This window comes from Pelophylax lessonae (genome assembly GCF_965119305.1).
Source record: "Pelophylax lessonae genome assembly, chromosome: 2".
Classification (NCBI taxonomy): Eukaryota; Metazoa; Chordata; class Amphibia; order Anura; family Ranidae; genus Pelophylax; species Pelophylax lessonae.
In genome coordinates, this window is record NC_138769.1 from 376551053 (window position 1) to 376567383 (window position 16331).

General features: G+C 40.3%; 1 protein-coding gene across 1 annotated transcript in view; it reads left to right on the forward strand.

Moving 5' to 3' along the window:
• Positions 1 to 16331, forward strand: part of LOC309548122 (uncharacterized protein) — a 537501-nt gene that overhangs the window by 436193 nt on the left and 84977 nt on the right. Inside the window, exon 31 of the mRNA XM_082248087.1 lies at positions 9600 to 9775. Coding sequence (XP_082104213.1) covers positions 9600 to 9775 — 176 coding nt within the window. The remainder of the gene's footprint in view (positions 1 to 9599; positions 9776 to 16331) is intronic.

Sequence of the window (16331 nt, forward strand, 5' to 3'; positions counted from 1 at the left end):
TAGATAAACAAAAAAGCTATATATCAACGATCTATAATATACTTCATGGAGATGATACTAAATTGTCATATATGCTACGCTGGGAGGAGGATTTGGGAGAGTCTCTGGACCGGGCGGAATGGAACACTTTAGCACAGTTTAATTCTAGATCCATACTTAATACTTCCTTGATAGAAGCTAACTTCAAGGTATTTTTGCGTTGGTACATGGTCCCGGTCAGGCTGGCGGCGGCGGTGCGCACTGCATCCCCCAACTGTTTCCGGGGATGCGGTCAGGCGGGCACGGTGCTCCATACGTGGTGGACCTGTTCGAAAGTCAGACGCTTTTGGATCCGAGTCTATAATTTTGTTTACTCCTTGACACAGGTTAACCTGGTAAAGGATCCCCAAAATGCCCTCTTGGGTAAACCAGTGGAGGGGGCATCTAAACCCGCCAAATGCCTTATAGCCTTTGTGTTCACAGCCGCCAAAATAGCTATAGCCCGCTCTTGGCGAACCCCAGTGGTGCCGTTCGAGCTTCTAAAAGCCAAACTGACCTGGATCATGATAAACGAACGGATGGTGGCGCTATTGAATGATAAGATGCGTATGTTTGACAAAACATGGGACCCCTGGATAAGGTACCTGGCAGGCCCCCCTTAGGGGAGGTCGGGCGCCCTGGTCGCCTTGGACAAAATGTTGGGGGAATCTCCCCCTTTGGGGTGGGCGGGACCTGGGTGTCGACCCTTTCTCTTCTCACCGGCCGCTGATATTTCTTTCCTTCTCTCCCCCCGTCCCACTCCTGCTACCTTTCTCTGCTGTTACCTCCTTTTTCCCTCAGTCTTGTCCTTTTCTCTCCATTTCTTATTCTCTTTCTTTTTTTCTGTTTCTATCTGACAGTGCATGGATAGCGAGATACTGCCCCCTCAAGTAGTGGGCTTAGTATTGGGGTCGGGGGTCGGGGGCAGTCTCCTCCCAAGGGCGCAGTGTGTTCCCGTAGGGGCGCCGGGGGGGGGGGGGCTGGGCCCGGACCATCTGACCTTTAGTGTTCTAAAGCGGGGGCGGTGTCTCCATGTTTTCACCTCATCTGACAGATGCCTAGCCAACCTCTACTGTTCATATCTCTAGTCTTACTGGTTTCTAATTTTTGATATTGCACTTATCTGAATAGGCATCTTTGTACTTCATGTATTCTGTGAAATGTACTGCTTTCAAAGGATATGGTTGAGCCATGTTGGCTCATTTTGCACTGTTAAACCTTTTTTCCTACAAAAATCTCAATAAAAATTATTGAAACAAAAAAAGCATTGTCAGTGCAGACAGGAGGCAGGCACTCCTCTTGGGCCCCCATTAAAACTACAAATTAGACATGACTGTCTAATACTACATGACAAGGACTCCATCACCATCCTTGGCAGGTTCCCCTGATTGATTGATTGATTGATTGATTGATTGATTGATTGATTAATTGATTGATTGATAACTATGACAGAAACATCTTGGTTCATGCATATCCTGGAGGCTTAGTGTACAATTGTAAAGTTCACTTTATGAAGGTTGGGTCAATCCCCAAGGCTTGCATAGTGTGCCACAAATAGTTCCAGTTAACCTAATCAAAGGTTTTCATATTATCTATTGATATAACAAAGCCACTGCTTTGTGATCACCAGACTTGATGTATATTTCGGTATAGGGCGTCTGATGGTGCTATGTGTATGTACTTTTGCCTGGCATAAAGCTTTGACTAGCCAGGGTGAGAAATTGATAGTATTACATCAGAAAGGTAGCGAACCAACACTTTGGCTAGAATTTGATATCCTCATTTAAAAGCAAGAGAGATCCATATGACTTGTACCTTTTTCAGCACCCAGTTTAGGCAAAAGAATGATCAGCGCCTCTGACATAGGGCATGTTCCGTGCTTAGAAACATCTTTATAAACTGCATGTAGATGTGGGCCAGAAATTCATGGGCTGTATAACATTCTAAGGGTAAACCATCTGGCCCCAGAGTAATTGCATGTTATTAAGATTTATGACGAATCATACCTTACATGTGATGTAGATTAAATACAGAATACTTTACTGCATATATATTCAACTTTTGTTTTAATGTTAAAAATAAAAATATGATATACAACATAGGGTCCTTTCACACGGCCGCTCCGTGTGTCCGCAAATCATCCAATCCGTTTGCGGATGATTTGCGGACATAATGTAAGTGAATGGCACTGCGGGTGTCAGCGGAATACCATCCGCTGACACCCGATTTTCCTCCTGTCAGTTCTGTTCCGTTTTTACGAACGGAACAGAACCCTATTTTTCCTTCCGTGTAAAAAACGGAAAGGAAGGAAAATCGGATGTCAGCGGTGTCATCCGCTGACATCCGCAGTGCCATAGACATACATTATGTCCGCATATCATCCGCAAACGGATGGGATGATATGCGGGCACACGGAGCGGATGACAGAAATGTCATCCGCTCCGTGGAAGAAAAAAAAAAAGTCCCGCAGCGGACCTTTCACACGGAGCGGCCATGTGAAAGGAGCCATATTCATTATTTTGTTTACAACAATAAACCTTTATTGTGAAAAAAAAAATAATAGTCAATTGCTTCTACTATTTATTTTTGTGTTAACGGAATTTTCAGGTAGGCCCAGTCTTCTCTGTTAACTTAGATGGAGAGAATACATTCAGAAAAGCAGTGATGTCCTCATGTCATCATCCAAGGTATCAGGCCCTTTGGAAATCAACAATGATACAGTATCACCTAATCCAGATTATATTACAAGGTATTATTTTAGACCAGTTGGACTCTTTATTCCTGGAGGTTGTGGCTGCCACTCAGCACTGGCAGTTCTGTTATGTTGGTCCAGAGTAGTTTAAATTATTGCTGATTTTGTACACTTTCTTCATGTGGGAGGTGTCAGAGGTATCTATAGTTTTGACTTTGCTGATCTCAGCAAGCGTGAGTTCCATTCCTCCTTCTAAATGAGCCAAACTAGAGGGAGAGGCAATACAAGAAAGACCTGCAGAGGGACCCAGAGAAACTAGAGTGGAGTGCTTCACTTGCACCTCTGCTAATAGTTGCAAAACTGAAAGCCGATTCAGCATCAAGTAGGCAAAGTCTTAACCATGCTTTGCAGTCTCGTTCATGGAGACTGGAGGCTGCTTCTTTCTGAAGCCCATCCACGAAGAAAATCCTACTGTTGTAATGTTTTTGTTGAACCAAGGTCAGCCAAACAGATAAGAAGGCAACATTTGTGGCTCCAGGGTAGAATTTAGCAGTAGTGTGCATCTGTCAGAGCTAAGTGCAACTGGGGACATTGTGGACTCCTTCTCTGAACTTTTATTTTATATTTGTTCATTAAAGTACACAATGGTTGAATTTTCATCACATCAGCCAGTACATGACCTAAATGATGTTTTCCTATAACATGAAGCAAAAGGCATTTTTTTTCCTCTACTTGAATGTTCACACATGATCCCAAATACACATACTTCCTAATGTGATCTGCATGTACACCTAATATAACACGTATACAAAGCCACATTCAGGTTTAGACAACTTCCTTAAAATTAATTTGGAAGGTTAACTAACGGTTTTAGAATTTGCACCAAACTAGCTCTGTTGAAGACAGTGTTATGTTTTCATATACAGACAGGTTACCAGTTCCATGATTGCCTCCTAGCTGTGAGGCATAGCTCTAGATCCTAGAAATCCACTGAGAAAACATAAATAATACTTGCCACTTGCCATACCTCCAATGTACAGTAAATCCATCCCAGACAAACATTTCAATGTAACATTCGCAATTGGGTATAAACATCTAATTAAAAATCAGAAATATTATTTAAAATTGCACATAATCTTGCTACAAACATCATGGCATTTTATTTCCTTTGTTGTCAATTGTTTTGGGTATTAAAATGCTGCCACAGAGTGTATTAGCTTTACTGTCAGTACATCTGCTGCACTTTGTTAAAGACTAACTGTAGATAAATGTTAATTACCAAACCTTGTGTGCCACTTGTAATCCTCCTTTATTGCTCAAACATCCCTTTCTCTAGCAGAAAGTTGGGAGTAGAATAATTCCTTTGTAGTTTCTAATATCCGCAACTGTGTTATTATCATTTTGGACCCTTATGTGTTAGGTGTGGGGGGCTTAGGCAGCATCCAATAAAGGGGCCTGGGAATGTTTTATTGAAGATTTTTAGGCAGAGTTTACGTTCCTTTACAAATAATTCCAGTTGTACAAAATGAGAGTCTTATTTTACAAAATAAACGAGATATATAACACAGGGGTCACTGCTGAAACTAAAGACTAGTTACACACAAAAAATTACAAGTAGCATAGGCATGCGCAGGGGGGGTGCCTGGGCACAACCCTGTGCAGTGCGACTCCCCCTACTGCCCCCCCCTCCCCACAGTGGTGCTGGCTTCCTTCCTCTTCTTTCCTCTCTCCTAGGCTGCTGTGGGGGATCACAGGATGGAGAGTGGGAAAAGGGCTTGTCAATATGTCATTTAGTGGCCTCTTCTTTTTCTAAATGAACACAGTGAACACACTCACTCAATGTGTTTATTCATAGCTGAAGCATAGTAAATTGTGTTTACTGTGCTTCAGTTTGTGAATGAACAGGAAGCCGCTCAGCAGAGAGCACTTCCCATTCATTCACTGTCCAGTGCAGCTGAGGCTGCAGAGAAAGGCATGTGCGTTTGAGCTTTGGGGTGCACACCCTAATGCAATAGGCTGCGCACACCTATGAAGTAGGCAGGGGGTTGTTCTAACTAGTTCAAAAAACTTTCTTTTTTCCTGTTTGCTAAAAAAAAAATCTTTTGAGATATACTTCTAATAACCAGTATCAGTTTACCTAAGAAGTGCACGTACAATATGCGTTTTAAACATACTGTAGCATACAAACATACAAACACTACTGTTTAATACGATGAGCTCACAGTTTTCATTAAAATGGTATGAAACCCAACAACAAACATTTAGGCTTCATGCACACTAGCATTTTTTTAAGTTCCTAGAAGATGTTGTTAGCATTTTTTTGTTTCGCTCCTAGAAGCTAAATAGTGTTATTCTGGTTCCATGCACACTACTTTAGGCTATGAGCATTTTTTTTTGAGCTTCAGTGTCATAGAGCAGAAAAATAATTGTTTTTGTAGAGTTTTTTTGAGCATTTTTCTGGAAAAAAAAATGCTGAATGCTCCTAAACACTCCTAAATGCTCATAACTGCTTCTACTATAAATGCTCCTAACAGCTTTTTTGGGGCTTTTTTGTTTTATCTCTATGGTCAGGGAATTGGTTAACACTCCCCCCCCCCCTGCAAACCAAGTAAGGGCACTGTAATAATAGGAGGTGTGTTACTGGCTAGATCACCATGTAAAAAAAAAAAAAAAAGGAAAATCTTAAAAAAAGAAAAAAAGGTGCAACCACCACATCTAATGATTTGGCAGGGTGCAATATATTACATTTTTGGTTTTGGGTTTAACACTGCTTTGACCACTTGCCACCCCTCCACAGTACTGTTACTGCAGTGGGACAGCACGGGCAGGTTCAGTCATGTATACATATGTGATTCTGCCTCTTCCGGGTTAGGAGCCATTAATAGAGCCTGAACGCCAAAACGCATTGGCTGTTTTACAGCTGTTTCATGTCATTTCAATAAAGGATATTGCCATTTGACGTATACCCGAGTGCCGACTGTCCCTCCATTGGTTCACAGTATACAGAGGCCTCAGCAGCCTTTTAGTCTAGAGCTGAGGATTGAAGGAAGGTAGCAGCTCTACTGCACCTGTTTGCACAGTAGTAGATATAGCAGGTAGAGATCAAGTACAAGCCTAGTCATAGCCAAAAGTCGATAACAAGTGGTTGCGAGTTGTGATTAAGCTGAAGCATAGTCTATGTAAAAGCAAAAGGTGAGTAACGAATGGTACCAAAGATATAGATTGCAGCAGGAATAAAAAGAGGCTGGGCAGAGCACAAGGTTGTCTAAGCAGTCAGGCAGAAAGCTGTCCAACATCCCAGGTGGCTCAGTGGGAAGAGTTACTACCAGACACAGCAGAGGTCCCAGGTTCAGGTCCAGGCCCTGACATACTTATTTTCTTTTCCCTCTCCTGCCACCCTCATTCATCTGCCAGGAGCAAAAGCAGTGTAAGCTACAAGCTGCTGGTTTCAAAGGTTATACAGAGGTATGGAATCCCTGTGTGACAGCTCTGTTTGGTCCATCGTTGCCATACGGAGTGAGGCACATGCTCCTTAATACCCGCAAGTACCAGGGATTTTGCTCATGTCACTGAACGGATTGGCATAAGACGGAAGGAAAGTGAGTATATGCTGCTGTGGAGGAGAATGTTAAAGCAAACCTGTTTTCCCATAATGTGTAAAACACAGAATTGCTTTGGGGAGGGAAAATAACATCTGACATCAGACTACTGGTTAGCCAGCCCACTGCCTTGGTAATAGGGTTCCAGAAGGTAGAATGGCACTAATGTGGCAACATGTATTGTGGTACCATAATACTACTAGAGGGCAATTTGATATAGCAACATTGTATCATTCAAGTAAGAAGTTTTAAAAAATAATACAGCATATCTACGATAAAAGAAGAGTGATAGATGCAAGGCTGCTTTTCTTAGTATCTCTTTAGTGAAAATTCTAACAAGAAGGATAAGCAATATTTGCTTTCCTATGAGCTTTCAAGTTAACTGTGTGGAGTAAGCAGGAATGCCATAATTGTATTTTTTATAATTTGGACAATTATTTAAAACAAGTGACTGTTACATACGTTAAGTTTGTTTTTTAATTTGTTGAACAATTGCAGAAAATAAGAATTTTACTGTACCATCAATGGAAGTTTTAATCCTGAGCTAATTACTTCTGTTATAATTTATATTGCCAGATATGGCCAACATTAAGCGTATAAACTGCTGCTTATCTTTTATTGATATTTGTCACATTGCAGTCTAATTGCTTTGAAAGTGAGGACTAATGAAGTCCAGTTTTCTTCTTTACAAAAGAATGTGGACTTTCAATAACCTCTCTCTAATTGAGAAGTCACTTTGTTTAAACACATCTTACAACAAGCAATGTACTCCCTAGTGCACTGTATTGATTGTTTTGTATACAAAGTGTACTGCAATATCCATTAGTGAGATTATTTTGTCTTTTAGGTCACATGTGGAATTACATCTTTAAGAAATATTTTTTTTTTCTGTTTTGGTTTTTAGTAGAAAAAACTTCCAAATTTATCCTTTCTAAAGAGATTCTAAATTTAGAGTAAAGTAATTACTTGTTTCCTTCTCCCCTGCTATGTTATGAAGAATTAATGCTATGTCTGCCACTGGAAAAGCAACTAACTTTATAGAAAAAAAAGGATTCATATACAGTACATTTATAGCATGTAGACTTGTGCTTGGTATTAGATGTAATACAGAAATAAAACAATATCTGCTTTATAGTCTAATCTCAAGAGCCAGGTCTGGTTCCAAGTCTAGTGGGAAGTGAAATGCTGCGGGCATTACAATGTGGAGGATTTATTTGATAACCTCCTGCATTTGTCATTCATCTATTGCAAACTCTCTAGATGTTGATCGCTGCTATATTTAAAATGAGGCCTTTTTTTACTTAGCAAGGTATGATTCTATCAGTTTTAGGCAGGAATGAGTAGTTTTATACACATTATATACATCTCTATATATTCGGCATATATAATATTATATATTTTATATATATATATATATATAATGTATTATAATATATTTTATATTATATACAAGGGGTCTTCAAAAAGTTTCTGCACTTTTATATTTTTGTTAGAAACAGTAAGGGCAGGAGGGGTAGTAATTGAGCGTGTCATGTAACTAGTCTGTCTGGCAAGGCGGCTGACCTTGCAGTATAGTATAAGAGGTGTCATGCTGTGGTGAAGATGGCTGCGAAACTTATAAAAATAAGTGTGGAAACTTTTTGTAGAACCCTCGTATATTAACCACTTAAGCCCCGGAGTATTTGGCTGCTCAAAGACCAGGCCCTATTTTGCGATTCGGCACTGAGTGACAGTAACGGACAATTGCGCGGTCGTGCGATGCTGTACCCAAATGAAATTGATGTCCTTTTTTTCCCACAAACAGAGCTTTCTTTTGGTGGTATTTGATCACCTGTGCAATATTTACTTTTTGCGCTATAAACAAAAAAAGAGCAACAATTTTGAAAATATAACAATATTTTTCACATTTTTTTACATGAAATTCTCAAAAAAAATGTAAAAATCAAAATTTTTTAACATTTTAGGCCAATTTGTTTTCTGTTACATATTTTTGGTAAAAAAAATAGCAATAAGCTTATTTTGATTGGTTTGCGCAAAAGTTACTGCATTTACTAACTACGGGAAAGATTTATGTCATTTTTATTGTTTTTTTTTTAACTAGTAATGGCGGCGGTCTGCGATTTTTTTTTTTTGCGGGACTGCGACATTGCGGCGGACAGATCGGTCAGATCGGATCTGACTGACATTTTTGTCACTTTTGGGGGTACCAGTGACATTACTACAGTAATCAGTGCTATAAATATGCACTGTTACTGTAAAAATGACACTGGCAGGGAAGGGGATAACTTTATTGGTGATCAAGGGGTTAAGTGTGTCCCTAGGGGCGTGATTCTAACTGTCAGGGGGTGTGGCTTGTTAGATCATTACAGAGACATACGATCCTACATAGCAGGATCGCATAGCCTCTGTCATGATCTAAGGGAGAATGACAGACGGCTGTGTTTACATCAGCCGTTTGTCTTTCTCCCTCTCCTGATCGAGATTGCGAGTGGCCGGCGGACATCGGAGCCGCCGATCACACGCGCGGGGAAGGCAGGGAACAAATGGGGTGGGAGCGCGCCGCCGGGGGGAGCGCTCGCCCCCTACAGGCTCGTGGGCGAGTGACGTAGGTCTACGTCGCTTTGCCCAGGAGCGGCTGACTGCCGCAGTTAAAAGTCGTGCGGCAGTCGGCAAATGGTTAATACAGTTTTATATAATTGTTTTGGCTGCTTGCTAGTTAGGCCTCATGCATACTGGATGTTTTTACAGCTGCCATTTTTGGCTCCAGGCATTTTTTTTTTTTTTTGCAACCAGCAAACTTCTCAGCATGTTATCCTATGTGTCCATGCACACGTTATCAATGTTTTTTGGCATGGGTGTTTTCTGGCTGGAAAAAACACCCCAGAAATAGTGGGTTTTTTGAGGAGTTTTTCAGCTGTAAAAATGCTCTAACTCTGATAAAAGCTTAAAAAAAGCTGTAAAATGTGGCTATTCAGTGTTTATCGGTGCTTTTGAGCCATAGGCTTTAGGGGGAGTATAATTTTTCTAAAAAAAAAAAAAAAAAGCTAAAAAATGCAACAGTTAAAAAATGCTAAAAAAAAAAAAAAAATCTAAAATAAACTACTACAAAAACTCTGCAAAACTTATTGTACAGCTACAGCTTTCTACAGCCAATGCTAATTGTTTTTTTTTATGACATCCAGTGTGTATTAGGCCTTATAGTTTTGCATGTTTAATGTGCGTGCTGTTTCTGTACAATCTGAAACATGTATATATTGCTTACATTAAGAAATGCCTTTTTTTTTATCTAGATCCTGCATCCTTATTTGGATAAGAATAGTGTACTTCTAGTACAACTGTTTAGTATGGCTGCCACATATGTCCCTCATACTAGCAGTGACAAGCGTGGTCATGTGATATCCAAAAATGAACAAGAGCTTCAACTTCAGCCGCCATTGGGTTGGACCGTCTTTCCCTTGTTTGACGGGTAAATTTTAAACAGTCTTCTACAATTTTTTTTACAGATTATCAAATATACATGGACATGATTAGAATTAAACACTTTAAAAGTAGATACAATTATGTTGATACTGGGGCATTCAAAATATTGTTGCTTTATACTGTAAATACGGACAACAGTACTGTGTGGCTTTGCAGTGTTGCCGTAAATGGTTATTAGATGTTATTTACTATAATCCCATGTACTAAATATATTTTAAAGGGGTAAATATTGGGACAATAAAAGATGTATCATTATATTTTAACCACTTCAGCTCCTTAAGGTTTACCCCCCTTTATGACAAGACGATTATTTTGCAATACGGCGCTGCGTTATTTTAACTGACAATTGCGTGTTTGTGCAACGCTGTACACAAAATTGATTTCCTTTTTTTCCCCCACAAATAGAGCTTTCTGTTGGTGGTATTTGATCACTTCTGCGGTTTTTACTTTTTGTGCTGTAAACAAAAAAAAGACCAACAATTTAAAACAAAAAACAACATTTTTTACTTTCTGCTATAAAACACATCCAATAAAAGAAAAAAGAGAAAATCGAATTTCTTCAGTTTAGGCCAATGTGTATTCTGCTACATATTTATGGTAAAAAAAAAATCCCAATAAGCATATATTGATTGGTTCGCGCAAAAGTTATAGCGTCTACAAACTATGGGATATTTGTATGGAATTTTTTTTTTTTTTGTACTAGTATTGGTGGCGATCAATGACTTATAGTGGGACTGCGACATTGTGGCATACAAATTGGACACTAAGTGACACTTTTGACACTTTTTTATGGACCATTGACACCAATACAGTGATCAGTGCTAAATAATATGCACCATAACTGTACTAATGATGCTGGCAGGGAAGGGGTAACATCAGGGGCAATCATAGGGTTTAAATGTGTTCCAAGGGAGTGCTTTCTAACTGTGGGGGGTGCTTGTACTGTAAGAAGACAGAGATCTGTGTTCCTGATTAGCAGAAACACAAGATCTCTGGCTTCTCCTATCACAGAACGATGATTTACAGGTGTTGCATTTACTTTGTCTGCTACTTACAAACGCTTTTTTTCTCATCGATACTGTAAGTATTCTTACTTTTTAAAATAAATGGTTCCTTTATCGGTACACACAATGTGAGTTTTCTATTTTATTGAGCTCTTGTGGAGGATATCCTGGCCGTGGTCTCAAGTAGTTACCCTTTAATCTTTTTATATGGATGTTGTGATGCGTTTGGAGGTGGTCCCCGAGCACTGAAGGCATTCCAGCGTTAGCAATACAGTGACAACTATTTTGCCTCTAATGCATGAGCGACCTAAAAAGTGTATACTCTATTGGGTCCTATCCATCTGGTAAGCCCCCTACTTACCTTATTTATCGGTGGTGGTCACATATACCAGAGATCAAAATATTTTATTCAAAGGAGATTTTGCACTCTGTACTTTTGTTGTATTTTCCTACAGGCAACATTGCAAATATTCACTTCTTTGAACTGGATGGACTATATGCATTCAACCATTATTTATTACTTATATGCACTTTTATGACCATTATTATGGTTTATGTCACAATGCACTTTAATATATGTTTGCACAATTTTTGCTTCATTTGCACATATTTATTTGTATGTTTTGAATCTTACTTCACATATTTATTTATTTTCTCATTACCAGCGCTGCAATATCTTTTATCATCGGTTTTTACGAATTGTCATTTGTTTTTTGCTGGCTGCAGGTTATTATTATTAGCGCAGTATACTTTTTACATAGAACGATGACCTGCCTTGTTTACATAGGCAGACCGCTGTTCTGTCTGCCTCAGGAACGATCAGCGGGTCCAATCGAACATCGGCGGGTCTCGGGAACAGACAGGGAGAGCAAAACCGTTTATAAGTACGTGATTGCGCACGGAGAGGCGCCCTGTTGCAGAAAATGTTCGTGGGGTGGTCCAGAAGTGGTTAAGCATTAAATTATATATATTTCAAATTAGATCTTCACAACTAAAGGTTGTGGTTTATAGATTTAGGGCTTGAAAATGCCAGCTGGAATCATGGACAGTTTGATCAAATTAGACTGAAAGCTTTTACATGGCGAGCAGTTTCTTTTCTTGTGTAGAGTAGGTCTTTGGAGTGTGAAGCGGGCAGCGACCACTGGGAGCCAGCTCCCTGAGTCAGGAAATTAGTGCGAAGCAGTGCCTGCAGCAGAGGATTATACTTATGTTTAAAGAATGTGTAAACCCAACATTTCATATTCCTGATATGTGCCTAATGTACCATGTACTTGTATGAAAAAGTATCCTGTATTGCCTGCTTTGTGGGAAATCCAGGAGATCGTACAATCAGATTGTGTCATGTATGGTGAGCTTTACAGAACCCAGAACATACTTCTCCTGTTTTCAATACACCAGCTCTATTCCAATAGGCTGTTATCTGATCACTCAGCACATTGACAAATAAGCAATCAATGGAAGAGGAAAGTTAAGTTAGACAAAAAAAAAAAAAAAACAATGCCTGTGTATGTATATAGTGAGAGGTAGGTAGGAGCGTAGATGATGCAGGGTGTGTGTGTCAATGAAGTCAGCTGGTCAACCCCTTCCTGTGTCATGGCCTATAGTCTGCCCAGGAAGTAAGGCTGAAGTAATGGACAAGTGTTTTCATACAGCCATGAGGACAGTGAGGTAAGCATGTGTAGAATCAATGGAAAGATATAGATTAGCTGGAATTTAGAATTTTAAAAAAAAATCAACTTAGCCTTTAATCTATTTTGCAACCTGTGATTGATTTAGAATGTTTGCAATTCTGATTTCCTTTTTACAGCTTTTGAGCCTCGTAAGTTTTTCTTTTAGCCTTTTGTATTGCCCGTGGGAATATATTTTGCAGTGTGTTCACATAAATACATGCACACATTGTTCTAAATATACAAAACTAATGAAAAGGGGAAATTTAATTGGTTGCTTTAGATTGCTGCATTTCATAAAACAATGAGACACACAGAATTGTACTTTATTTTAAATAGGCACTGGAACAGTAAGATTTTGCCATGGTAGACACTGGCATAGTCAAACAAAAAAGGCTTAGATTTGAATGAATGTGTGACAGACCCTGTCTTTGTAGTCTGCCAACAAAGACATATAAAAAAGAAAGAGTGCTAATACTGCTCTAGATAAAATTTATATTGGTAAGATTTTAGGCAGTTTGGACAACTCTCACTTTTTCTATTATTCCAGCCAGATTCAACGCTCCCCTGTAGCTCAGCTCTGTGAATTATCTGGTTATAGAGCTTTCTGAACATTGTAGCTGCCTCTAAGCTTGGAACCCCTGTTATATACAAAGTATTAAAAAGTTTTAAGACTAGCTCTGTTTACAAGAAAGTACTTTATCTACGTTTACACACTATTGCCTTAAAAATAGTTCTCTTGCACAGCAATACAGCGCTCCGAGAGTTCCTGACACTTCTGAAATGTGTCCTGGATGTCTTCTCTTCGAAGTGTGTCAAGCACCTTCTGCTATTTGCACTGAATCTCTGCAAAGGTGTCAAAACAGCGACCTTTGAGCTGGATCTTCAACTCATGCAGCCTTGTGCTGCCATCTCTTGGTGTGTCTCAAAATGTTTTGATTCCGCCTCGTACTGTATGCAAAATTTTTGCTGATCAAACCTTTGAGCTGGAACTTCAACTCATTGCAGCATCACCATAAACTTGCTGAATCATGCCAAACGTCTCTGTGGCAGATTTGCCCAGTTACACACAGAATTTCATGTTTTCTCTTTGTTCTAACTTGCTGTCCATGATGAAATAGCAGAAGTGGTAATACACCTGATCAAAATAGCACCAGTTGCACAGCTCCCGATGTACACGAGACGATGTCTTTTGGCACACTGACTTATGAAGTTCAGTGCTCCCTGTAATTGTGCATGCAGCCTTGTGCTGCCATCTCTTGGTGTATCTAAAAAATGTTTTGATTCCGCCTCGTACTGTATGCAAAATTTTTGCTGATCAAACCTTTGAGCTGGAACTTCAACTCATTGCAGCATCACCATAATCTTGCTGAATCATGCCAAACGTCTCTGTGGCAGATTTGCCCAGTTACACACAGAATTTCACGTTTGCCCTTTGATCTAACCTGCTGTCTATGATGAAATAGCAGAAGTGGTAACACACGTGTTCAGAATATCACCAGTTGCACAGCTCCCAATGTACACAGGACGATGTCTTTTGGCACAATGACCTATGAAGGTCGGTGCTTCCTGTGACTGTGCGTGCAGCCTTATGTTGCCATCTCTTGGTGTGTCTCATTTTGATACCACCTCATACTGTATGCAGAATCTTTGCTAATCAGACTTTTCCTTGTTTACATGGCTGGGATGCATAATTATTTTAAGGATGAATGTATTGCTAAATGTTTTGCTCCACCTGCAACTCTGCCAGGCCGGATTTTCCACTGACAGCTGATTGAAAAAAAAAACTGACAATTAAAAACGATAAAAAAAAACGGTGTGGCCCCCCAGTCCATATCAGACCACCCCCCCCCAGTCCATATCCATATCAGACCCACCAAGATTTTTTAAAAAATTGACATGGCCCCCCCTCCCCCCAAAATCCATACCAGATCCTTATCAGAGCATGCGGCCTACTGAACTATACCGGGCAACATGCCCTCAACATGGGAGAGTGGGTGCTTTGGGGCAGGGGGGCTCTGCCCCCTAACCCCAAAGAACCTTGGGGCCTCATCCCCACAACCGTGGCTGGTGGTTGTTGGGGGTCTGCGGGCAGGGGGCTTATCAGGATCTGGCAGCTCCCTTTATATTGTACCTCTACCCATTCACCAAAAAAGTGTCAAAAAGTTATAAAAACCCTGAGACAGTTTCTGATAAATCCTTTATTAAAAAATAACAGCAAAATAACAGTTGTCCCCCGATGTAAATCTATCGTCAATAACGACGCCTGCGCACCAAACTGTCTAACAGAGGAGCTTGCACTAGGCAGCCAGCCTTCCTAAATAGCGGGAGCAATGTTTTTTTTTTTTTCAGGTCCCGGCGTAGGTGGTGGCATAATTGATGATGGATTTAAATCAAGGGACACTGTTTTTTTGATTTTCAATTTTTTTTAATAAAAGATTTGTCAAAAATTACTTTTTGACACTTTTTGGTGAATGGGTAGGGGTACTATGGGGGGGCCAGGATCTAGGAGTTTTTCCAGATTCTTATAAGACCCTTTCCCGCAATCCCCCACAACCACTGGCCACAGTTGTGGGGATGAGGCACCCACCTACCCCATGTTAAGGGCACGTGGCCTGGCATGGTTCAAGAAAAGCTGCATGCTTGGATAAGGGTCTGGTATGGATTTGGGGGGGGGGGCTCACGCTGTTTTTTTCTGTTTTTTTTTGGCATGGGTTCATCAGTTAAGGATGCAACGGTCAGCTTCACGGCCCGCTCCTTAGCAACCACCTTGATGCGGTAAATTACCTCCACATTAAATAATGCAGTGTCTACAGCTAAATCAAACAAATACCACATTCAGTATGTAATGCTAAATTCTTAGTGAGTTGACATTTCCCAACTGATTTACCGCATGCGGTATTTTACCCCATTTTAGTTGCCGGTATTTAACTCTTAGTGACTTGACCCCAATGGGACTTAGAGCTTTCAGATATACAGCACATCTTTTTTACAAGGCAGTCGACTCTCACGTTCACGTCACCACCAAATTGTGGGTCTCTATAGAGAAGTTTATAGCAGGTTGAAACCTGGCCCATGCCCCTTGATTAACAAAAGACTTTCCGAGGTCTTTCTGATACAACTTTGACCTACTATAGCCTCAAGATGTGGAATATGGTGAGCAGAAAGGGCTCCCTGACCTTTCTGATCTCTCCCTTGTCCCTCTTCGGGACCCCTGGCTGAATAAAAAAAAAAAAAACAGCGTATAGCCAGCATAAGAGGAATCTCTCGCAATTGCTGATATCTTCCACAGCTGAGGCTTTAACCCGATGCTAGGGGTTTCTACTGCTAGCTCCAAGGCAGAGAAAATATGTGCGGCTTAAAGCAGAAAACATTAACCTTAGAACTAACAATTGTTCTGTGTGAAATGCTGCTGACATACCTCCTTAGACCCAATCTGTGCATGAACTGTATTCTCCTACTGACTTGGCACCATCCAGAGACAGCATCACTCTTCAATAGGACACAGAAGTTGAATCCAACACAATTTTGTTTCAGCCACTTGCTATATAGAGGATTATTTTTTTTTAGTCTTTTGACGTGTATGAAGACAATGGCTTTCCTAAACCCTGTCCCTGTGAATAACTAATACTGACTAAAGTGGGGTACACACTAGTAGAAAATCTGCCGAAAATTCCCGTCCGAGGTAAAATCGTACGATTTTCGGCTAGTGTGTACACAACTTTCAGCAGCCAATGCCGACATTTTCAATGAAAAAAAATGGAGGGACAAACACCAAAATGTTTACCGCCCATCCCCAGACGACCAATTTTCGTTTAATGTGTATGCAGTACATCCGCAGAAAATCGGATACGAAAGACCGCGCATGATC